This window comes from Vulpes lagopus, chromosome 8 (assembly GCF_018345385.1).
Source record: "Vulpes lagopus strain Blue_001 chromosome 8, ASM1834538v1, whole genome shotgun sequence".
NCBI classification, from domain to species: domain Eukaryota; kingdom Metazoa; phylum Chordata; class Mammalia; order Carnivora; family Canidae; genus Vulpes; species Vulpes lagopus.
Window position 1 is genome coordinate 2,961,503 of NC_054831.1, and position 25,555 is coordinate 2,987,057.

General features: G+C 55.3%; 2 protein-coding genes across 2 annotated transcripts in view; both read right to left on the reverse strand.

Annotated features, from left to right (window-relative positions):
• Positions 1-14,212, reverse strand: part of RAMP1 (receptor activity modifying protein 1) — a 37,840-nt gene extending 23,628 nt beyond the window's left edge. Inside the window, exons 1-2 of the mRNA XM_041768005.1 lie at positions 14,058-14,212; positions 3,661-3,799 (exon numbers count right to left, since the gene is read on the reverse strand). Coding sequence (XP_041623939.1) covers positions 3,661-3,799; positions 14,058-14,109 — 191 coding nt within the window. The 5' untranslated portion in view covers positions 14,110-14,212. The remainder of the gene's footprint in view (positions 1-3,660; positions 3,800-14,057) is intronic.
• Positions 14,213-22,254: 8,042 nt separating this feature from the next.
• RBM44 (RNA binding motif protein 44) overlaps positions 22,255-25,555 on the reverse strand; it is a 29,199-nt gene continuing 25,898 nt past the window's right edge. The window contains exons 15-16 of the mRNA XM_041765171.1: positions 23,731-23,751; positions 22,255-23,239 (exon numbers count right to left, since the gene is read on the reverse strand). The gene's annotated coding sequence lies outside the window, so the exon portion shown is untranslated. The remainder of the gene's footprint in view (positions 23,240-23,730; positions 23,752-25,555) is intronic.

Here is a 25,555-nt window from a genome sequence, read left to right on the forward strand (position 1 = left end):
GGGAGTGGGCAAAGTGTAGAGGGAGATGACATGGGACAGGGTGGCATCTCGGCTCCCTGGGGGCAGAGACGGGCTCCTGAACACACAGAACAACTGGGCAGCTCATCTGGAAGACAGAACTTGCTTCCTAGCGCGTTTCACGTCAGAATGAAGACGTAGCAGCGACAGACTGGGACGGGCCCCTGAAACCCACAGCCTGGAGTGGAAACCACGGGTGGATTGCTCCCGTGGGGAGGGGCTGTTCAGCTGTGATGCAGAGCCGGGGGTGACTGACACCCCGACACATACGGCCATGTGAAAACAGGTTACACCACAGCAGAAACACTGGAATCAAGTGGAAAGACAGCCAAGGAGCTGGGGGCACAGGTCTCACGTGCACGGCGGACAAGGGTCCGTCTCCTCTAACACAGGGCACTCTCGGGGGTGGGCGGCTGGCCCGGCTGGGGGACGGAGCACGCGACTCCTGCTCTCGGGGTGGTGAGTTCGAGCCCCACTTGGGGTGCACAGATTCCTTAAAAATAAAATCTTGAAAAAAAGAATAAAATAAAGAACTCTTTAAAAAGGACCAGAAACCCTACAGAAAATGGGAAAAGACACAAACAAAATGTTCACAGGAAAGAGAACAGAAGATGGACTGGTCGCTGGAGAAAGGCAGGCTGACACACCACAGGGACACAGTTCCTTGCTGAGCAGGTGGCAAGGACTCCAGCCCGACACCGTGGGTGTGGAGGAAGCAGCTCCCTTAGGTCTGCTGCCCGCCCTCCTGGAGGTAAACAGGTGGTGCTCAGTACTGTGTCCTCCCACTGGGGGCCCCGTGGACCTGCGCCAGGGAGCCGCCCTTGGGACGCTGAGCCAACAACAACAGCACGCACGCATGCAGGCCCCTTCCTGTCAACACTACCTGAAATCGGAAAATGCTGGGAAAACCAAATGCCTCTTGATGGAGAAGTGCTGGGAAAATTGGAAAATTATGCACGGAGCAATATTATCCAGCTGCAAAAATGCGTGGTGAAGCTCTCTATGCACCAAAAAGGATGGATTTCCAGCATATACTAGTAGGTGAAAAAAAAGTGCAAAATGAGTATCTACATAAAGGGCTAGTATCCAACATCTATAAAGACTTTATCAAACTCAACATCCCAAAAACAAAAAAATCCAGTCAAGAAATGGGCGGAAGACGTAAACAGACATATCTCCAAAGACGACCTACAAATGGCCAACGGACCCATGAAAAAAATGCTCCACATCACTGGGCATCAGGGAAATACAAATCAAAACCACAACGAGATACCCCCCCCCCCCCACTCACACCTGTCAGAATGGCGAAAATTAGCAATCAGGAAATGACAGATGTTGGCGAGGACGTGGACAAAGGGGGACCCTCCTGCACTGTTGGTGGGAATGCAAGATGGGGCAGCCCCCCTGGAAAACAGTGTGGAAGGTCCTCAGAGAGTTACAAATAGAGCCACCGTATGGCCCAGCAATTACACTACTGGGGATTTACCCCCAAAGATACGAATGTAGTGATGAGAAGGGGCACCTGCCCCCCAGTGTTCACAGCAGCAACGTCCACAAGAGCCAAACCATGGAAAGAGCCCAGAGGTCCACTGACAGATGATGGATAAAGACGTGGTCTATACACAGTATGACTCAGCCACCAGAAAGGAGGGATCTTACCATTTACACCAACATGGATGGAACTAGAGGGTATTATCCTAAGCGAAGTGAGTCAGTCCGAGAAAGACAAACACCCTATGATCTCACTCCTCTGTGGAATTTAAGAAACAAAACAGGTGAACATAGGAGAGGGGAAGGGAAAATAAAATAAGACGAAATCAAAGAGGGAGACGAACCATAAGAGCCTCTTAACTCTCGGGAGCAAACTGAGGGTCGCCGGAGGGGACTAGGGGTGAGGCGATGGGGGTCCCTGGGCGACGGGCAGGTGATGGGACGAGCACTGGGTGTTATATGCAAGGGATGAATCACTGAACTCTACCTCTGAAACTAATAATACACTCTATGGTAATTAAGTCGAATTTAAATAAAAGATCTAAAAAAGGAAATATCTACAGCAGAGCGCAGTCCGAGAATAATCTATAGGATAAGAATATCCACAGTGTAGTACGATGAAAGAATATCTTTAGCGTAGAGTAGTATGAGAATATTTCTAGCGCCGTATAGGAATATCTACAGCAGGGGCGCCTGGTGGCTCAGTCAGTTGAGCATCCGACTCTTGATTTCCACTCAGGCCATCGTCTTGGGGCCCTGGGACAGGCCCTGCGTCGGGCTCCCTGCTCACTGGAGAATCTGCTTCTCCCTCTCCCTCTGCCCCTCCTCTTGGCTCGTGCTCTCTCTCTTAAATAAATCTTTTCTTTTCTTTTTTTTTTTTTTTAAGATTTATTTATTTATGATAGACAGAGAGAGAGAGAGAGGCAGAGACACAGGCAGAGGGAGAAGCAGGCTCCATGCACGGAGCCCGATGCGGGACTCGATCCCAGGTCTCCAGGATTGCGCCCTGGGCCAAAGGCAGGCGCTAAACCGCTGCGCCACCCAGGGATCCCCTCTCTTAAATAAATCTTTAAATAAGTATCTACCGCATGGTCCAGCGTAGTAAGTACAGTAAGAGGACACCTATGGTATGATATACGTCATGTAAGGCGCATCTAAGAGAAACGTTCACACACCTGCTCGCCTGTGCAAAAGCAGCACAAGAAGGAAGACACAGAAACGAATGAGATTGGTCGCCCACAGGGGATGGGCAGGAGCCGACTCCCATCTCTAAGAACGTGTCATCCCTGCATCTTTGGGGACCTCAGTGGCATCCGTCACCCTGTCTACTGCTGGGCCGCCTGTCTGCAGGCTGTCCGCACTTGTCCGAGGTTGCTTATTTGGGACAAGCAGGAAGAGGCTTTGCTTCAGAGGCTCCCCAGTGTGGTCTCGGGACCCTATTAACAGGCGACCTTTAATTTAAACACCAATCCCTCTGCGGGGGCAGAAGGCGGATTACCCTAAAGAACAGGCCCTTGTGATCCTAGCAACCTGCCGCCCCCTCCAGGGAAGGTACCCGAAGTGCAGTCCTGGTTCTGGAAGGCCAAGAGCCCGGGCCTGCTGATGAGGGCCTGGGTCCCTGGAGGCCCAGGGAGGCAGCGGACTGACCAGCCAGGGTGGGAAGCCTGGAGTCACACAGGGGAAGGGGCTCATGCCAGCCGTCCCTAGGGCCTCGTGGGCCATCCCGCCGGTGGCAGGCTGCACCCTCATCCCAGGCAGTTTGGAGGCCTGCATGGGGGGAAGGAGGCCTCAGCCTGACCACGGGGACGGTGGGAGCCTGCAGAGGCATCCCTGTAAGTCAGGGCTCCCCTGGGCGCTCTCTGCTGTCCCCCACACACCTGCACTGGGACGGCCCATAAGCGTCTCAGAGGGACATGGCCCACACAGAGCCCTCCAACCTCAGGGCCGCCTCTGGACAAGGCCCGGCGTCCACCCTGGCCCCAGTCATCACGGACACAGCCTGCTCCGTCCACTCCCACTTGTCACTGCGCCCTCCTTCACCCGGTAGGCTGTCCCCCACCCACGGCCACCTTCTGTCACCTTCACCTTGATGAAGAAGCTCTCACAAGGACTCCTGGCACCAGGCCCTGCGGCCAGGGGACACAGACTTACCCGATGGTCTTGGCCCAGTCGCACCACAGCGTCTTCCCGATGGCCTCCATGCTCACCTTGAAGCGGGCGAGGCACAGCTCCTGGAGGAGAGCGCCGTAGTCAGCGTCCTGGCAGGCCGTGGTCACGAGGAGGTGGTGCACTGCAATGAGAGTGTCCCCAGCGTCACCTCCCCTGCCTTCCCAGGGCCCGCATGGGGGGCCTGCCCACGTGGAGAGGGAGCCTGGGGCTCACGGATCCCAGCACAACCCAGCAAAGGCCCTGCCTGCTGCCCCAGGGGCTGGTGGGGCCTCCCAGGGCTCCGTGCGCACGGGCCAGGGGATCGCACTCCCCTCTGTGGGCACCGACCATCAGGAGCGGGATGCCCACCGGAGCCAGGCGCAGGGCCTGATGCTCAGGCGCCACTCCATCCTCACGTCGGGCCCCTGATGCACTTCCCAGCACCTCCACGTCCCACGTGGGGAAACTGAGGACCTCTGCTCCTCTGCCTCGAAGCCACCGGCCTGTGGCTGATTTGAGCCAGAATGTGGGGTCCAGGCTGCAGCCTCGAGGAGCCCCCTGCTCACATCTCCTGTGACAAACCAAGCTGACAGGCTGTGATGTGAAATGTGCTCTCGGCTCTCACTTGACAAATATGAGCTCCAAAGTCAAGGATGGGACCGCACAAATCAAAACACACTCATTTCCCCCTAAGCCCACAACTGGCTCTGGTGGCTGCTGGGTCCCCACCCCTAGGCCTCCCTCCTCTTCCTCTTCAGGCTCAACGTGTGCCTACACTGCCTGTTAATGGGACAACACAGGGCCAGGGGTGGGTCCTTCACATTCCCTCTTCAAGGCCTGGCCCACCTACTGCCCCCCAGACCATACAGGCCCACTGCCCGCAGGGCACCCCAGCCGCACCCCTACCATCGTGGCCTTTTCCAAATTCCTGGATGAAGCCTGCAGCTGGGAAGCCAGGGCTACACCAGGAACTCTTAGACTCTTTGTTGGGCCTCATGGACATGTGCGGATGCCCAGCTGCCCCTTGCAGCTCTCGGGCCTGGGGAGCCCACAAGGCAGGGGGAAAGGAGAGGGTGGTCGACCTTGGGGACACGGATTGTGTGTAGAGTTTTGGAACACGGCCTAGAAGGGGGTATGTACTTGAGTGAGCTTGCCCCATGCCCCCCTGCCTCCATCTTCCTAGAGTAAAATAGGAGGAGCTGGGACTCCAGCCCCTACGATACATGAGCACCACCCAAAGGTCTTCATGTGCACAGGTATCTTGGAGGCAGGTCCTAGGGTGATCGTCCACTTCCCAGAGGGAGCAACAGGCTTTGGGGCTCAGAAGCAGACTCAAGGTCCCAGCACCAATGGAGGTGTAGGCTTGGTGAACTCGTCTCAACTACCTGGGCCCCCACACTCAGCCAACGCCCAGTCCCAAGAGGCTGAGGACTAGGCAAGATGCTGGACAGGACAGTGGAGGACTTGACATGTCTTTCGCTGCAGACCTGGGGGAGAGGGCAGATGATGTAGGGGGTGATGGAGGGTCACAGAGGGGGTGACGACAGCAGGCTCTGAAGTGCCATTCCAGAATGTACCTCCTAGGGGCTCAAGAGCTAGTTATTGGATAGGCGGGTGGGTAGGTGGATGGGTAGATAGGTGTGCCCCACGGAGCCCTCACAGGCAGGTTTGCGTCCCATGGAGCCCATACGGGCAGGAGTGCACCATACGAGCCCACCCTGGCACAGCGAGTGCGCCCCGAGGACCAGCTGTGGAGGACACCCAGGGCTGTCTGGGCAGGCCCAGGGAAGGGGCGACACCTGCCCCATAAGATGCCCCCTCAGAAAGCCCACCTGCTGTGGCCAGGTGAGGTCCCCGGGGCTCACGGGGTGCAGACACCCACTCAGGATTCCCAAGTTGCCGTCCAGCCTCAGTCCAAGGGCCCCTCTGTGTGCCCCCATCCCCCCTCGTTCCCCCTTGTGCACCTCCAGCCCCTGCCTATCTCCCCACCAGGGACGCTGTTCCCTGGGGAACCCCAGGCCCAAACGTGGCCTGTGAGTGGCCAGTGCCTCCTGCTCTGAGGGGTCCCCAGCCCACCCCGCCAGCCTCACTCAGGGCCTGGAGCGGCTTCTTTCCTCAGAGCAATGGTCTCGGCCTCTCCTCTCGTACTCCCCACCCCCGCAGCTCTGCAAGCGGAGCCCGCAGACGTCGAGTCACCGACTGCAGCAGAAGGCCTGTGGACGTTGTGCGAGTGCAGCACGGGGCTCCGGCTGCCGGCTCCGCGCTGGTTCTGGAAAGGTCAGGCTCAGGGCGGATGAAGGCCAATGGGCATCTGGGCCGGGACGCAGCTGCCGTGAGCAGCGGGGGAGTGTGACAGGGACAGTGCGGGGCCAGGGCAGGAGGGCTGCAGCACTGTCCAGGAGAGCCAGTCGGGGGGGGGGTCCCCAGCGGAGAGGGCAGGTCCCATCTACAATCCCTCCTGCTGCGGCGTCTGCCGCCACCTGGGGCATATGGGGAGGGTGCCCTGGGCCGTCCCCGGGCTGCAGAGCACAGCCCCGTCCCCACCTCCAGGGGTCTGTCCCCATGTGCAGCCCCCTGCCCTGCCCCAGTCCAGCCAGCTGTGCCTCCCTGGGCAGGCGGCCTGGACCCTGGCCCGCATCTGGGCTGGACCCCGGGGTGCCGCAGCGCCCACCTCTCCGGGAGCCACCTGCTGCTCCCCGGGGTCAGAGAGGCCTCCGCACGCCCCGCCGCCCCTGCGTCCTGTCCCTGCGTCCTGTCCTGGGGCAGCCCGGGCCGCAGCTGCGATGGGCAGGGCAGACTGTGGGGGAATCTGGAAACCAGCTTCCTTTCTCACGTCCGGGAGGACGACCCTTAAGGTTCTCCTTACACGAGTCTCACGAGAGTACCTTACATTTTTATTTAAACCGACTAAAACTGCCAGGAGTTTTAAAAGCAGCTGTTTGCGGCCCAGTGGGTTCCGTTCCGCGTGGCTGCAGCTGTAATCACTCCTCACTCGTGTCTTTAAAGGCCCGCGTGCGGGGGCTGGGAGCAGCAGCATCCTGGGCAGCGTGTCAGGGCAGGAGCCTTCCGGGGCGTGTGCATTATTCGGGAATTAGGTGTCCTTTCAGGGAAGGCTCAGAGAAACAGCTCCCTCCCTCCCTCCACAGCAGAAAACCAGCCCTGGCAGGAGGGGGGGCGGTGGCCTGTAGCCACACAAGGTGGCAGGATCCCTCAGACACCCCCCAAACGACTGGCAGCCGGAAGGATAGGGACGTCGGGGCTCTGGGGCTGCTGCACTGAGACCTCAGATGAGGGGCCCCCGTTATGGATCCTCGGTCTGTGGCTGCACATCGGCAGGAAGGGCCCATCCTGCTGCGGCCTATTTGGTATTTGCAGGGAGAAGAGCCCAGACTCCTGCAGAGCTGGGGCCCGGGGGGGTGGGGGGGGAGGCGGCTGGGGTGACAGGTCGGGGGTGAGCCTTCCCACGGGGTGACCCGGCGGCAGGGGGCTAAGGGAGAGCCTCTCTGAGGTGCTCGAGCACTGGGGGAGGAGCCTCCAGGGACCCCGGACGGAGGAGGCCCCCCGGGGCAGAGCGGCCTCCTTCACCCCCGTCTGTGAAGTGAGACCCCTGCGGCGGGTGGCCCACGGGACTGCCCTCCAGAGGCTGCGCTGTCCCCGGAGGGATCCCTCCTGCCTCAGGAGGGGCGGCCCATCTCCGCGGGGTTTCCCACGTGAGCCAACGTCCCCTTAGGGACTCCGGGGACCCTCGCCTGACCCCGGTGGCCAGCAGGGGTGATGGGGACGGGCGCCGCGAGCGGCGGGGGGGGCATACACGCTCAGTGTTGAGTCCGCACAGGCGTATACACGTGTCAGAACCTTCCAAATCGTGCACGTCCCGTATATTGCACTTACTCTTCGTCAATCCCACCTCAGTGAAGCTGTTTAACACAATAAATGCGGAGGAAACGCCAAGATCCGTGAGTGGGGTGATTCTAGACCATCTCGACTTCTTTTGCCTTGTGGGGGTCCTTCATGTTTTCCACGGGTTAGACAAGCCTAGAATTGATAAGGTGTGATCCCTGTGCTCTGTCCAGGTCTTCCCCATCAGAAAAAGCCTCGCTCCAAGGTCCCTGCGGCAGGCGCGAGTCCCCTCCCGCTCGCGGGCCGCGGGGACAGAAGCACCCACCGCCAAGACTGCCCTGGTTATGCCCCCCGGGGACCCAAATCCCCAGGAAGCTGCAGGCCCGGAGAATGACGGACACAGAACCCCGTTTGAACATGTTGCCCTCAGCCTATTTGGACAAACAGAAACCAAAACCAAAACAACCGAAAAAAAAAATCAAAACTCTCGTGCGTCCAGTAAAAATGCCTCGTCGGCCCCCAAGGCCCCATGAGCTGTCACCAACTCCTGCCCTGGCCAGCGCTCAGCCCTCCTCTGATGCCGTTGTGGCCACCAGCAGGAGCCTGTCCTGGGCCGCCGACCGACCGCAGGACCTTGGGACGTGCGCACCCCCCACCCCCACCCGCAGCAGGCTTCGGGGAGTTTGCACAGGAAGTGAAGGAGCGAATATTTGGGGGGACGCATCCCACGCCTCGCCTGTGCCAGCCAGCCCGACTTCTCAGGCTTCTTCCGGCTTCTAGAAAGTTCAAAGCGATCTGGGCCTCAGCCGGGGTCTCGTGAGCCAGCTGTCTCCCCCAGGGGGTGCCGTGCTGGTGGGTCCGGGCAGCTGGGGCGCCTGCGCTTCTGTCAGGAGCCACCGTGCATGCCCTTTTGGGGAGCGAGCTGGGTCCAGACGGATAGAATGTAGACCTGGCCCCGGGTCGGTGGCACCCCAGCCGCCCCCCTCTGCTGCCCGCCGGGGACGCTGCCAGGGTGGCAACAGCCACACCCCGCGTGGCCCAAGTCCCGTCCTAGCCCTCTGCGGGCAGTAGCCTGCTTGCGCCTTGCAAATACGCTCTCATCTCGTAGAGGGGGACAGAGGGGGGGGGAGCGATGTCACTGCCCACAGGCACCAGTCCCAGGAGCGGTGCGGCCAGGACACCGGCCCTCTCGGGCACACGGCAGGGACCGTGCAGCGGCCGCGTGAAAGCCCGAGACGACGGCCCCAGAGCCTGGGAGGACCGACCTCTGCACAGGCTCTGAGGCCCCGAGGGAGGCCCCTTGCAGCCTGGCTTTCTCGGGGCCCCCCTCCCAGGAGTGGTCGAGGGGGGTCTTGCTCCTGGCGGTGTGCAGGGGCGGGGAAAGCAGGTGCAGGACGCCCCCCCCCCCAGGGAGGACCCCCTCCGCCCTCACAGGGGGGACCCCTCCCGCAAAGGAGCAGCGGCCGAGAGGTCAAGCCGAGAACGGAGGCCCGGGGGTGGGGGGTGCTCCCCGTCTGGGCCGCTCGCGGACTCGATCCCGTGGCCCTCGTTGCCATCCCGGTGTCCTGCAGGGACGCGTGCTGCTGCCAGAGGAGGGCAAGAGGGTTTTCATGATTTTACAAACTAGTTGCCACAGCTCGCCAGCTGAGGAAGCCTGGAAATGGCTTAGTAACACCCAGGGGGCGGCACAGGCCGAGCATTTACAAGGAAAATTCTCGGGGGAACACAAGGGCCGGTGGGGACCAGGAGGCCTGGAGGCAAGGGCTCCAGAGGGGAGGGGCTCCCCTGCGCCCCAGCACCGGCTCCTGCGTCCCTGGGGCTGCTGCTCCTGGTTCTCCTGAGCCGAGCGCTTCCGTCGGAGCTGCCTCCCCACATCCCCACGGGGCGCGCAGACCACCCCCGGAGGCCCCAGGGGCTCCCCATCCGCAGCAGGAGGAATTCCCGCTCCCGCCCCCCCCCCCCCCCGTGGGCAGCCAGGTGAGGGGAGAGAGGAAGGGTCCCCTCAGCCCACGGCCTGGCATCCCCCACTCGCGCCGAGGCCTTCATCAGACTCTCCGTGTGTGGCCTGTGCCCCTCCTGGCGGAGCCCGCTCACCGTCCCCTTGCTCTGCTGGCCCAGGGACCCTGCCTCCCTGCCCCCTCCTTGAGGCGCCCGCTCTGTGCTGGCTGCGGGGGCCCCTGTTAGTGTCCCCGAATCCATGGGAAGACAGGACGCTGAATCTGGTTAAAACAAATAAAACCAAGTGACGCAGAACATCCAAAGCGTGGGCGGTGGAGTCGTCCAGCGCGAGACCAGGAAGCGATAAACCACAGCGTCGCCCCTGACGCAGTTAAAGTCCACCTGAGAAGGCACGAATGGCACCTCGCACCTGTCCGGGCGGCCACCGCCCAACACCCAGACAAGGACGCGTGTCGGGAGGACGTGGAGAAACGGGACCCCCGGGCGTCGCTGCCGGGAACCCACGCTGCTGTCGTGGTGGCGGGAGGCGGGAGGGCAGGCGCCCGAGCTGGTAAACACCGAGTGACGACACAGAACCACCGCGTGACCCAGCAGTTCCACGTCCCGGCGCACATGCCGGAGGCCGGAGAGCAGGCCCGCCAACGGGGGCGCGCACACCTGTGGCCACGGCAGCGGTCTCAGCGGCCAGGAAGTGGAGCGAGCCGGGTGTCCGTGAGCAGGTGCCTGGATGGGGGCGTCTGGGGGGCCCAGCGGTGGAGGGTCTGCCTTCGGCCCAGGGCGTGACCCCGGAGTCCCGGGATCGAGTCCCGCATCGGGCTCCCTGCATGGAGCCTGCTTCTCCCTCTGCCTGTGTCTCTGCCTCTCTCTCTCTCTGTGGGTCTCTCATGAATAAATAAATAACGTCTTCACAAAAATAAGAAATAGTTGAGTGCTTCCCCCAAAGCTCCCTGATATTCCCATCTACGCAGCCAGCAGCATCTTCCTTCACAGACAGACCCACAGCATCTTCCAGAGGCAATAAGCAGGCGGCGAGACAGCGGACCTTGGGGGTCAGCATCACAGGTCCTAAGGGATTATGCCTCCTAGACCTCTTCCCCTGACGTGGGTTCTGCTCTCGGATACGTGAACTGCTCTCATTCGGGCTGATGACTGGTCAGAGGGGTGACAGGGCAGTCATCAGCTCGGGGCCAGTGCTGCCTTTCGGCCTCCCAGGTGCGTGTGGCTCAGGAGACTCCTCCCTGGTGGGCCTTGCGGGCACGGGGTGCAGAGCCCCGGAGCGTCCGCTGCACCCCAGCTCCTGTGAGTGACCAGCGGGGGAAGGGGGCCCACCTGAGGGACAACGGGGGGGGGGTGGGGAGCCAGGGAAGGCTTCCTGGAGCGGGCAGGCACCTGGGGGGGGGGACGGGGGCGGCCTCGCAGGGCAGGGCGCAGAGGGGGAGCGGGGCCAGGGCTGGAGAGCAGGCGGCTGGTTTCTGCTCTGCTCCCGGGAGGCACCGTGGGAACCGCCCGAGGCCCACGGGCGCCCGCCCCCCGTGTCCCGGCTGCTGGGCCCCCGGGACCCGGCCCCGCAGGGCTGCTCACCACCGGGCCTCCCGGGCCTTTCCGTGTGGAGGAGAATATGGAGATAAAACAACGTCAGGGCGAAAGAATCGTCCACGGGCAACAATAACTTCATTATGTTAAAATGAATAAGGTCTTGTGTGGGTTGGGGGCCCCCCTGGTGCCCGGTGTTGACATAACCCTCGTCCCGGGCACCGGGGAGTTCTCCAGGGCTGTTCCTCGGGCCGCGGTGGCCCAGTCAGGGAGGCGGGAGGACTGGTGACAGGCCGGCGCTGGGGGCTCCGTGTGCGTGTCGGGGGGACAGTGTCCTCTCCTCTGCTCTCCACGGCAGAGGCGGGCGGGCCCAGGCCGGGGCTGGGAAGGAGGCTCTGGGCCCCGTTCCCGCCCCTCCCCACCTGCCCTGCAAACGCGGTGGCTTCACAGGGTGAAACCTCCACCTGCGGGCTCCCCCTGAGGCTCCAGATGGGTCAGGAGACCTCTGTCCGTCTGTCTTGTCCTGGTCCCCCAGCCGGCGGCTCACAGGCTGGGACGGGGCTTCCCCTTCGTCCCCGAGGCCACCCTGTGGCCAGGCCTGAGCTGGGGTCCCCGGGGAGGAGGCCCACCGTGCCAGGGGGTCCTCGGGAAGGATGGGCTCTGCCCCTGATGGCGGGGGGGGGGACACTGGCAGCCAAACCTGGGGGTTCCACCCTTGGCAGCTCAGCATTTTCACTGGAATTCACATCACAAGTGGCAACCACACTCGGCCAGACCCAAATTTCAACTACACAGAAGTTGTGGAATTGGTTCATTCTGGGAGAAACAAAAACCAAACAAACAAAAATAAAAAAAAAAACAAACTCGGGGGGTGCAGAAGAGACATAGCTCTTTGCCTGAAGGAAGGATTCCACCCGGAACATTTCCTGGGCCTGTTGCTCCCTCCCACTTGCAGCGTGGACATAAGCGTTTCTCAGCAGCTCTGGCCTACGACTGACCGGCAAGCGTCTGTGGAAGGGAGACAAAAACCCAGAAATTTCTCCGTGCAGGGGAATACCCAGGGAACGCAAACAAACGCCCTGAGATGATGACGAGCAAGTAAGAATCCTTCGGATCTGGATTCCAGGGTGAGACCAGCCTCCAGACTGAAACCAGCACCACCGTCTGAAGTCACATGCGCTGTGTTTCCCGTGGCATCCCCGTCGGTCCCACACGGTTACACGTGCATGATGCAGAGTCCCGGTCCCACACGGTTACACGTGCATGATGCAGAGTCCCGTGTCTCAGTAGACACAGCGGCCTTGCAAGAACAGCCTCGATGCACCCAGCACGCGGGGGAGGCGCGTGTCCCCCGGGCCAGGCGACAGCTCACAGGAGGCAGCGTCAGCCAGCGCTCCTGAGTGGGGGGCGGGCTCCCGACAAGAGTTTACAACAGACCTGGCCATCACAGAATCACCCCGGTCCTCTGGAAACATCCTTTTTTTTTTTTTTTCTGATGGAGAAAAAACTTTTCAGTGGCTATATACGGAGTTTATAAGATGTATGTGGTCATTTCAGAGTCTTCCGTGAACAGAAGAATATGCACAAAGCCCAGGTTTACAAGAGCGTCATTGTAAAACTGTTACAGATAAGTTCTTGAACCTATGGACTCGCATACTTGAAAAAAAAAAAACAGAAAAGAGAAATTCCACATTGCTATTTTGGGTAGCAAAATCTGCACTGCCAAGGAGATCTGGCTCCTATGAACAGCTCGGGAAGAAATCCCTGCGTGCTCCACAATTCTACTAATTACTGCTGGGCTCTGATGACATTAATTTACTGATAACCTTGTAAGAGTGGTGTTTATTTGGGAAAAAAAAATAAAAATAAAGCTATCACATTAGCCAGACTCCTCCGACTAATGTTAAGATTATCGGACTTTGGACTTCCACCAGAATGTGGGTTATTTTCCCGGTCAACAAGGAAGGTCTTTATATATATTCTCATGACGTGGTGTTTATTTACACAGGCTTTAGAAGGTGCAGCCTCCGGACACCAGTAAAGAGTACGTATTTGGTCAGTTAGGTTTAAAAAAAAAAAAATGACACAAGCCAGCTCCCTGCCCTGTTAGCAGAGAAATGTTCATTTCTTAGGAGGTTAACACCGTAAACCTAAATCCCACGTCAAGCCAAAGGGATCCTAACAACAAAAGGAGAGAATACTATTTTAAGATTTTGCTTTATGCAGAATTTCAGCCAAACATTTTAAGGGGCAAGATCAGTCATTACGGGGCCAGCAGATGCGAAGGGTTTCCTGCCGAGCCTGGCTGGCCGGCCTGCCCTGCGGGCCCAGGTCCTCAGGTGGCCCCGGGCCATCTGCCCTGCTGCCCCCGGGAGCCAGCGCAGCGGTCACCCTCCACCAGCAGCAGCCCGGGGGTGGGGGTGGGGGTGGGGACCTGCATCTGCATTGCAGGTGCTTCTGCCCCACATCACCTGTTCGGGGAGAGCCCACAGGTGCAGGAAGCAGCGGCAGGCTGACCCCCTCCTCCCGGGCTGCTGGATTCCTCCCCTCAAGGGCCCTACACCCAGGAGACGGATCCAGCGGCCGGGGCGGTTTGGAAAGATTCCTGGGCACTGCGACAGCAAAGCCGTGGGGACAATTTCGCCGTAAATCAGGCGAAGTCGGTGCCCGTCCCTGCTGCCCCGGGCCGGCTTACAGCCCGTCTGCGAGCAGAGCCTGCTCTCCGAGGGTGAGTCCCTCCTAGAATTTCTCCCAGCCAGAGGCCCGAGCTCACACGCAAGCAGGCTTGGAGGCTGCCCTGGGTTTTGCACGCGCGTCCCGGGGGGCCCGGTCCAGGTCCAGGTCCAGGTCCGCAGCTGCGTGTGGCCGCTCGCCCGCGCCTGAGCCGGGGCCGCCGCACCCGTCCCCGCGCCGCGCCCGCAAGGTGCCTGCTGCCCGCGCTCGGGGCACAGGTGCGGGCCGTGCGCTCCCGGGCGCGGGGGGAGGCGCGGTGCCCGGCAGCCCCGGCCCTGGCCCTGGCCCTCGCCCTGGCCCTCGCCCTCGCCGCCAGCGACCCCGGCCCTACTCACCCAGCAGCAGCCAGACGCTGCGTCGCGGGAGGCCGCGCAGGCTCCGAGCCATGGCGCGCAGCGGGGCCGGCAGCCTGCGAGCACTGAGCCGCCGCGGCGCCGGGGTGGGGGCGGGCGCGGGCGCGGGCGCGGCGGGGAGCGGAGGCGCGCGCAAGGCCCTGCCCACCGCGGCTGGGGGGGGCGGCGGGGCGGGTCTCCAGGGGCGGCCCCGCGGGAGGACCTCTGGGCGGGCACCTGCGGGGGGGGGGGCGGTGATGGTGGTGGGCGGGCACCTGGGGGGGTGGGGGGGATGGTGGGAGTGGGGGTGATGGTGGTGGTGGTGGTGGTGGGCGGGCGCCTGGGGGGGGCGGTGATGGTGGGAGTGGGGGTGGTGGTGGGAGTGGGGGTGATGGTGGTGGGCGGGCACCTGCGGGGGGCGGGCACCTGGGGGGGTGGGGGGGATGGTGGGAGTGGGGGTGATGGTGGTGGTGGTGGTGGTGGGCGGGCGCCTGGGGGGGGCGGTGATGGTGGGAGTGGGGGTGGTGGTGGGAGTGGGGGTGATGGTGGTGGGCGGGCACCTGCGGGGGGCGGGCACCTGGGGGGGTGGGGGGGATGGTGGTGGGCGGGCACCTGGGGGTGGGGGGGATGGTGGGAGTGGGGGTGATGGTGGTGGTGGTGGTGGTGGGCGGGCGCCTGGGGGGGGCGGTGATGGTGGGAGTGGGGGTGATGGTGGTGGGCGGGCACCTGCGGGGGGCGGGCACATGGGGGGGTGGGGGGGATGGTGGGAGTGGGGGTGATGGTGGTGGGCGGGCGCCTGGGGGGGGGCGGTGATGGTGGGAGTGGGGGGTGATGGTGGTGGGGCGGGCGCCTGGGGGGGGCGGTGATGGTCGGCGGGCACCTGCGGGGGGGGGTCCGGCGGTGATGGTGGTGGGCGGGCGCCTGCGGGGGGGCGGTGATGGTGGGAGTGGGGGTGATGGTGGTGGGCGGGCGCCTGGGGGGGGCGGTGATGGTGGGAGTGGGGGTGATGGTGGTGGGCGGGCGCCTGCGGGGGGGCGAGCCGCGGGCAGGCGCAGAGCGAGCTGGGGGTCGCGGGCCCTCCCTGGGGGGCGCGCTCCGGGCCCGAGCTCCGGGGAGGCCCCGCGCCGCCGTCGCCCAGCAGGGGGCTCTCCGCCACCGGGCCCTGAGTCCGACCCCGAGCGCCACCCTCTCCCTCTCCCTGCCCGGGGTCAGCTCCGAGGCTCCCCCGAGGGGCGGACCCCGGGGCTCCCGCGGGGACAAACCCAGCCCCGAGCTAATCGGGAAAGGCCGCCCCGGGAGAGCCGGCCGAGGGCGCGGACCCAGGGGCGGGCGGGGGGGGGCGGCCGGGTGCCCCGGGGGGCTGCAGGCGGCCCGGCGGTGGCGCCCTGGGGCGGCTGGAGAGGCCCCCGCCTCGGGAGGGGAGAGGAGGCGTTGGCCCTGCCTGGGGCGCGGCCACCTGGGCTTGCGGGCGCCCGAGACCTCGGGGTGTCGCGGGAGGGAGCGGAGGGCTCCCGGGTGCGCGGAGGCCCCGTGGACGAGAAGCTCTGCGGGTGGCCGGGCCCCCCCCCCCGCGCGGGCGCCGCCCCAACGCCCCAGGCAAGGGGAGCGCTCGGAACCTGCCCGAGGCCGCCGGGGCGCGGGGGGGCGCGGGGGCAGGGCCTGCAGCCAAGGGCGCTGGCGGGTGCGAGGCAGCGGAGCCACCTGCTGTCGCCCGGCTCCAGGCCCTCTGCGCCGCAGCCCCCGGGACGCGCGGGCCCCTCACTTGGGCTTCCGAGGCCGGGCCCTGGGCTCTGCTGTCCCGTAGGACGTCTCGGCCGGGCCGCCGTGAGGGACAGGGGCTGCCCCACTCATCAGACTTGCCCTGCACTCGGCTCGGCTGCTTCTCCACGACCTCCTGGGGGCTCCCGCACTGTCCCCCTCAGGCTGAGCACGAGACAATATTTTGTCTGTGCACCTCCACCGGCCCGAGAGGATGCAAGGTCAGGGTGGGGCACCACGCGGTGTCCCCTCTCCGTGTGCCCTCGCGTGCTCCCAACACATGCGTGCCCTGTCGGTTCAGGTACTTCGCAGGTTCACCATTGAGAGTGCCCCAGCGTGTGCGTGTGCGCTGGCCTGTGCGTGCAGCCGCCATCCTGTGGCCCGCCGCCCCGGGGTCTGGGTGAGGGACACCCAGCAACTACTGCAGGCTCCCTCCCCCGCGAGGGGACACCTGCCCCGCTGCCACACCACAGAGTCGGGGCTCTGCCCTGGCTAAAGTCTGTGCAACAATTAGCGCTTCCAAGTGGCGGCAGGGGGCGCTCGGGAGGATGCACGACGGAGAGCTGAGGACAGCCGCCCGCGACCTGAAGGCACCAGCTCCAGGCTCAACTTACTAGATTCAAAATCAGCAGAACGAGGCCTCTGCTTCCAGCCGCAACGAAGTGACCGGGACTGGATGTGCCCCCCAACCCAGGACACGGGACAGGGCCGACGCCACAGCTGTCACACTGGAACATGTGGGGACAGTGAGGTAGGCCCAATGGCTCTGGCTGGAGCTTCCAGACCCTGGGGCGGTGGGAGCCCCAGCACTGCTGGCCTCGGCGCAGAGACGCAGGACCAAGGCCCCAGGGAGGCGGGGCTGGGGCTCCAGCCTAGCGCTAGGTCTGCGGGGCGCTCAGGCAAGCCTCAGCCTGATGCCCACGGACACTGGAGTGCTAGGCCGCCACCTGAGGCAGAGGAGCACCCAGGGAGGCACAGGCTGCAACAACCGAGGGGCACATGGCGCCTCCCACCAGTCTGGGGGTGAGCAGAGCGTCTGCTGGTAACCAGCAGGGTACTGCCTTGGTAGGCAGGAAAAGCCACCCGGGCTGCCCTGGGGCCACCTCGCAGCACCTGCAAGGACGGACAAAACCAAACAATTTCCAAGAACAGACACTTAAAGAACAGGGCACCCCGGGTGGTGCAGCGGTTTAGCACCGCCTTTGGCCCAGGGCCTGATCCTGGAGACCCGGGATTGAGACCCACATCAGGCTCCCTGCATGGAGCCTGCTTCTCCCTCTGCCTCTGTCTCTGCCTCTCTCTGTCTCATGAATAAATAAATAAAATCTTAAAAAAAAAAAAAAAGGAACGATGTACCAGGGAACCCTAAGGCAACTGCATGAGTGACTGGGAGTCCTGCGGGACAGGAACGCGTGAACTACTCGGTGGAGGCTGCTCTGTGAACCTACTCATCCAAGGACATGGATGGACCACAAGCACAAGAACCATGGAGAAGAAAATACACCAAGGCACATCACAACCAAGGTGCTCGACATCAGTAATAAAGAAAAAATCTTAGAAGCAGCCAGACAAGCACATTACACACCGAGGAACAGATCCAGATGCCAGGAGAGTTCTCAGGGGAAACAGGGCCAAGCACACGGGGATGGAGCGGCAGCGTTAAGTACTGGAAGAGAAAAACCAACAAAAGTTCTGTAGAGTTTTTAAATGATTTGCTGATAAAAACAAGGGAAGATTTTGCTGGTGTCCTCACCACTAGCCTAGCCTTTTAGTGGTTAGGTTTAAGTCATCAGTGATGAATGAGTGGTTCCAGTGTTACGTTTGTAAGCAGTCACAACTGAGTTCTGGGATTTGTTTGCGTAGTACGATTGTAAGGCATTAAACAAAAACAGCTGTTTCTCAGGAGCACTTAGCTTCATCAAGCTTTAGTTTTTCAAATCTCCCAAGGAAATCCTGCTCTTAAAACCCCAACACTTGGGACTTGGAAGTGGCTGAGAAGTGCTTGCATAGTTTCTGATTTCCCAAAATGCTCTCACCAAAAACAAACAAAAACAAGTGAAAAGTAAATTCTGTGTAAAAACTCCGTTGGCAGCATCACTCGGAGAATTTTAGAGCTGCAAAATAACTTAGAGGAAAGTCACCAAATGCCAGTGTGTGATCTCTTGCACCTCATCTGCCCTCAGTGAGCCAAGGGAGCTTGAGAACAGGGGGGTGGGGGGCAAGAGAGGGAGGCTGGCGAAGGCCCTAAGATTAAATCATAATGTCCATAAAACATTCCAAGAAATAAAAACAATTTTCCAAATATCCCTATACTATATACATTGATAAGAGAAAAGTCAATCTATCCAGAGCTACTGCAGAAAATGAGGTAAGATTTCACACACACGAACTGAGGACCCACCACCCTCTGCGAGACTATTACAGAAGCATAACGTAACCACACTGGAGGGGATCAGGAATAAGAAACACACCTGAGTAAATTTAGAAAAGTCAGTATTTTCATTGCACACTGTGAGGCTAAAGACACTGTATGCAAATGCTGTACTTCTCACAGGGCCATGGTCTGGAAATGCTGTGATGCCTTCAGGTGTATACCAGGAATGAGCACATCGAGGTGAGTCTGTGTGCATGGACTCACAGATATGCCCGTCTCCTGGCTCTGTCTGCGGACAGGGCCTGAGGCCAACTCCGACAGCAGTGAGCACCCGTGCTGACCCGATCTTGGCTTCTGTATAGCATTCTCCAGTAAAAGAAAGTGGAGTGTGTTGGAGAAGAGGCTGATTCCAGGGCAGGACAATACAAGGTGAGCCTAACACGCCCTGTGGTGCCAAACTCTTGAGAAAGGATGGCGGTTTTCAGAGAGACAGAACCCAACCTAACAAAGCTCATCTCTAAGGGCTGACGGCTCCCAATTCCTTATGGAATAATGAGTAATGAAGTAAGAGATGACAGTATTGTACTTTAACTCACAGACCAAGTAAACATCAGTGAGTTCACATGGATATAAATATTTGACTAAATAAATGGTGTAGAAGGACAACTTTTCCTTACAGGTAAATTCTGAGTATAAACATAAATGGAATGAAAGACATACACAACCATGAGACAAACACCACGAGACTGTTTGTTTCAGGCAGGCTCTGCTGATGGATGCTAAAACCAGTGAACAAAAGTTTTAGGAGAAACAGGGGTTTTCATACTATCAAAGATCTCCTTCAGCAGCAAAGGAAACTTGGTGACTTTACAGTGGAGAAACGCAGCAGAGGCCACCACTACCAAGTGAAGGACATGACCTGTAGACCTATCAGGTACCCCCACACGAGGTTCTGATGACACAGCACTTCTGTGGTACTCTTCAAAAAATGCATCACCTCAGTCGAGTCGGGAGACAACAGCTGGTTAACTGTAATCAAGAGGCATTCTACCAAGTAGCCAGTCAACAGTCATCAAAAGCATCAAGGCCATGAAAGACAAGAAAAAACTTAGGAACTGATACAGACTAGAAAGGATACAGGAAACATCAAAATGCAACGTGGAATACTGGATTGGGTCCTGAAGCACAAAAAGAACACGAGGGGCAAATGCTCGTGAAATCTGAGTAAGATCTGTGTCAGGAACGTTGGGCCAATGTTAATGTCCTGGTTTTGATAATTTTGCTATGGTTAATAAATTGCTAACCCAGAGGAAGCTCAATGAAGGGCACACGTGAACTCTGTACTATTTCCACGACTTCTCTGTAAGTCTAAGTGCTGATAAAAAGTCAAACAGTTGTTTACCAAGTACTCATTCTGAGCACTGTCCATGTGCCTGTTTCCCAGAAGTTCTTGGTGAACACTACAACCATTCTTAATTATTTCAAGATTGTGTGTGTGATATAGAGAGAGAGAGAGAGAGAGAGAGAGATGAAGGCAGAGGCCTCTAGATCCAGCCACGCCTGAATTCATTCCTGGAGTTGTCAATTATAAGCTGATTTTCTTTTCTTTTTTCTTTTTTTTTTGCTTTTGTTATAGACTTGTATTTTTATGATTTGTAGTGGAGTATCCTCTCACTAATATGCTAACTTATGGCCTGCTTCATCCTAAGACATATTGAGGCAGGTTACAGATGCTCATAGAAGAGAATAAACATAAATCAAGAAAGCAAAATGAAAATAAAGCAGCAGGAGATACAGCAAAGCCAGAGTAAAGCTACTACACAAAGAGAAGCACCATGGCACCCACTAGCTGACAGCATCACCATCAGCAGCACACCGACTGGATGCTTGTTTGATTGTAACAAGGACCGTGTTTCACTTTGCGCCATCCCTACGGGGGAAGACACTCACCTCCATTTTACACACCAGACAACCGAGGCACAGGGAGATTACCTCCCTTGACCAAGGCTAAACAGCTAACGGAATTGGGGCAGGAATCTGAACCCAGGAAACCTGGCTTCAGGGCCTGCATTCTTAAACAGTTCGCTGCGAGGCTTCCAGCTTCCTGGCAATGAATGCAAAGTCATTTATGGCACTCCTTGTACCATAACGAGATTCTCTGGTGTCGGAGACTATTACTATCAGCCCTAACTTCATGCTGTTACTAAGATAGAAGTTCTACATAAATAATAGCAGCTGAGGAGTTTCACAGCACTCACAGCTCACGCACAACTGCTTTCCCTCCAATAGTAAAAACGTAGGCAAAGACACACGGAACCTGAAAGCAATCTTACACGGTTCCTGACAGTTTTCTAGAGGTGACAATTACAGCCGTATTGGCTTCCTACCGCTGATACAACACATTACCACAGACTTGGTGATTCAAACAAATTTATTATCTTATTCTTCTGGAGATCTGAGGTCCGACATAGGTCTCACTAGGCTAAAATCAAGATGTTGGCAGGGAGGGCTACATTCCTTCTGGTGGCTCTAGGGAACAACCTGTTTCCTTGCCTTTTCCAGCTTCTAGAGGCTACCCTCCTTCCTTGGCTCCTGGCTCCCTTTATCCATCTTCAAAGCCAGCAAGAGCAGGTAAAGATGCTTCTAGAAAGGCTATTTCCCTGATTTTCTCTTTTGCCCACCCAGATGACCCAGGATCATCTTCCAGTTCAGCTGTTTAGCAATCTTACTTACTTCTGCAATCCTAATTCCCTTTGCAAAGTGGCACATTCACATGTTTTGGGGGATGAGGACAGGACAGCCTTGGGGCTCACTACTCTGCTGACCACAGGAACTAATACTTATTAAGCACTTTATGTGCCAGGTAAATACCTGATAAGTAACAATGATATAACAGTGAAAAAGCTGCAAAATTAATAGACACAGAACCCTGGCTGGAGAACTATTCCTTTAAAAAGAAACTACTGATTATACTGGGCTTCTCACTTACACTCATCATCTTCCTTGACCAGAATCGACACTGGCATCAGACAGCCCACTGGGAGGTTCTGGTGATAATCCTAGGGCATCTGCAACATTCCAGGCCTCTGATGGTCTCCAAACATAATTATTTGTATATTTTAGTTGACATAGCTAAAGCACTCTTGGTCATCCCAATTACTACAGTCTGAAAGAAAAGTGATTCTGACCAATAATACAAGAATGCCAAAATTATCTGAAATTTGGCTAGTTTGAGATATTTGAAAACTTGGGCAATTTAAACAGTCTTTTGAATTCTACAAGAGTTTTACATAATTAACTAATGTCAAATTAGAGATTTTAGCAAGTAAGATAAATATTGATTTTTCACTTGTCGTCCCAAAAGATGCACCAGTGATTCCAGTTGTTACATTTACTTTGGGAGGCTTCACAACAGTCATCAGTTACTGGTCATAACTTTTTGATCTATAAATGTCATCTGAGCTTTCCCTTTAGTCTTTGAACAGGACATATTTATTTTTTTAAAAACCCTGAAAATTATAATCTCAAATGATCCCTTCTGTATTTTCCTCCAAACTGAATGCAGTAACTTGGTCTGTTTGTATTCTAAAAGGGGATTCCGCTTCAGCAGGGCTGTTTGGAAACAAATGACTAGGGGTACACTCCTTACTGTTGCCAGCAGGTTGAAAATGAGGTCTAGTCCCTGTTTCAACTTGATTCAACCTTAACTCTGAATGCAGACTTTTAACACGAATAACCATACGACTTAACATATGGGAAACAATCTCCACAATTCTCGGATTCTATTCATTTGATATCTGGCCAAAAGCAATGATTCTCAAGTCTCATTTAAGAATCCTTTCAAATTATTCTTTTGTATCCTGGAACCCAATTCCTGGCAGACATGTAGGGTGATTCTGCCAATACCTGGCGATAAAGTAATCTATGAAATAAAAACCCAAAGTCCCTTAAAGCAGGAAACTTTTGATATCCAGTAGTTTGCTGGTTAGCCTTCCCATCCACGTGTATTCCACATAAACACCTGGAGGCTCATTCACACTTGGAAATGCCATCAAACCTGCAGAAGGTATTACATTTACAATGTACTATAAATTCTGCCTTTATTAAATGTAAATACATCAAATATAAATGTTAAATGAGTAACTTTTAATCAAGCGATACCAACTCCTGAATGCTTTCAACATTTTAAACAGTTGAAGAAAACACATATTTAAATGTTCATCTTAATATTGGTAAAGCTGCAACTTTAAACAGTATGTGACTTTTAAAAAGTAAACCATTAAAGAAATTTATAGGACATACAATTAGTCTTGGAAAATTGTTGTTATTTACACTTTAACCTAACAAAGCAGAGCTTGGTACAAAACAAAAATAAGCAACGTGGTGACTATTTAAATTTAAGTGCTTTACCAAAGCACAGAAGGGTTCCTCTTCCTAGTAAAAATAGGGAAAATACATTCAAATGTTTTATACTGAAGTAAAAAATGCTTTAAATATATCACAGCATTACTTTAATTATCTTGGAAGTTTAAAAATATACACATTCCAAGATATTATGTGTCTATGAAATCAAATTGTTTATTTATGTTATCCTGTGGTCCAATCTAAGAGTCTTTTTTTTTTTTTTTTCAATCTAAGAGTCTTAAGACAACTGAAAACTGAAACAAAGAGGTTCAGGTAAATTATATTCTTCATGTGCAGAAATTATTTCATGGACTCGAACAATAAACCTTCTCTTGGTCACTAATTTTAAAAACAGACACGACCATTTTCTCTAATCCAAAATATGCAGCTTGAAGTCTCTAAATAATAAGTCTGAACTATGAAGCTCATAAACATTAGAATTATCTTTTTAATATAGAGAAGATTGTTATAATGTAGAAACAACGGCTGCTACATGTGAAGAGGCGGCTATAAAGTAGAATAATATCTGCAGCTAAATCCACTTATTAATAAGCCTATTTAATCACATCACCTTGCTATTACCACAACTTTTTCCTAAGTGTTGCAGAACATTCTCTGTAGGAGGGAACTCGTCCTTTCCAAGGAAAGTCTATATAGATCAAGAAAAAGAAAGGAGAAATCAATCATAAAACATATTGATTATACTAACTCCAATATTCCACAGAAAGATCTATAGAAGTCCCCCCCTTCTCTGCACTCTTACTTCCCGAGGCTTCATCACCCGAGGTCCACCAGGGCCCAGGAGCAAGAGGAGATGACCTTCTGTCTCAGGTCCTGTCAGGAGGTCATCAGTGGTCACCTACCGCCACGTCACCTACCTCCCTCATCTCGTCTCATCACGGGGGCATTTTACCATCACACACCACCACAAGGAGGCTAGGCACAGTGTGATTTGAGAGACACACCACATTCACATGACCTTTATTACACTATGTTGTTGTAACTGTTTTATTATTGGTTGTTGTTGTTACTCTCTTACTGTGCCTAGTTTGCAGATTAAACTATCACAGGTTTGTGTGTACAGGAAAAAGCACAGCATACATGTAGGGTTTGGTACAATCTGTGGTTTCAGGCACCCACCGGGGATCTTGGAAGGTATCCCTGGAAGAGAAGCCGGGAGGGACTTCTGTAGTTATTTATCAGGGCACTTTGCTACTAAACCAATCGTCATTTAACTTATTTTTCATGTTTACGAATATCAAAAATACTCATTTAAATTCTATCCCTTGACGAAGCGTATCACTAAATACTACTGCATCAAAACAAACAGGCCACCAGATATCATATCCACAGAGAACTATTCAGACTGTTTCAACAGAGAAAACCGGGTATCGTCGTGGTAAAAATGTGGCAATGTCGTGAACAAAAAAAAATCACTTACGTGAGAAGTTAAATCTGTTGTATTCCCTATGAATTATCTCAGCTGGTATCATACAGCTAGACTCACGAACTGGTTTATTCATGAATTCCTACTACATGAAATTTATTAGCTTTAAAACAAAGATGTCCAGTATAATACAGATATCTCCCTCCCTGGCGAAGGCCTGGCCGGTTTGCCTGCAGCCCATACTAAAATATTTGGGTTCCCTAAGCTTGCGGTTCTTCCTGTAACATAACCCACTGTATGTGTGGCATCACCTGGTCCTCACTGGGTTGCCTACTGCTACTGCTGCAGGGAAAGAACTCCTCTGTCTCTGTCCCAGGAGACTCATGTCTTTTGCCAGCATTAATGAAACTATGGCAAGCGAACTTGTTAGTTTGCACGTAAAATGAAATCTCAAGGCCCTGAGAGTTCTCATGAGAAGAAAAGATTTGACATTTTGTTTCTTGCTTGTTCAGAATTTGGTCACGTATGGATGGTGAATTTTATCAACAATTTCTTCATCTACTGAAATAAGGTGATTTTCCTCCATTGTTCTCTTCACAGGGCAAGTTACACTGATTTTCAAATGTTAAAGGAAACTTCCATTCCTGAAATAAAGTCAGCTTGGCCATAAAGTAGTATTATTCTTACAAATTGTTGGATTCAGTCTAATATTTTTAAAAGAACTTCTGCATCCACGTTCATGAAATTGTTCTATAATTTTCTATTCTTGTAATGTTGGTCTGGTTTTGGTATCATGACTATAAGGATTTCTCTGACAACCTTAAGACTGATATTTCTTCTTCCTTAAATGTTTGAGGAATTCATTAATATAGCCATATAGCCATCTGAGCCTGAATTTTATTTTGTGGGAAGAGTTTTATTTGATTCAATTTCTTTAATAAATACAAGACTAGTAAAATTTTTCTATACCTTTTTGTTAAATTGAATCTTCCTAGGAAGTTGCCCACTTCATAAAAATTTGATTATAAAGTCATTCACAATTGTCCTCTCATCTCTTCCATGACTGTAAGATATGTAGTGATATTTCTTTTGTGAAAAATATTCTTTACCTTGTTCTTACATTTTTTGCTTTATCAGTTTCATCAGGGGTCTGTCAACTTTATTATATTTCTTCAACAATCAACTTTTGGGTTTATTCATCCTTACTGTATATTTGTTCTTACTTCAGTAGCTTTCATACTTCTTGTACTTCCTTGGGGCTATTGCTTTTGTTTTTTCTTCTAACTTCTTGAATAACAGACTCTGCTCATGAATTTTGTGTCATTTTTATGACACAGGAATTTAAGGCTATCCATGTCAAGTTACCAAGCTCTAAGAGCATCCCTCAGGTTTTGGTGTGGATTTTCATTATCATCCTTTAACTAAAACCTATGTTCTAGTTTTCATTATGTGATTTTTTTTCTTCTACTCACTGGTTATTTAGACATTTATTGCCAAACATAGTGATTCTCTATTTATCTTTCTTCGGCTGATTCCTAGGTTGTTTAAATTGTAAGCAGACAACAAAGGATTTTTCAA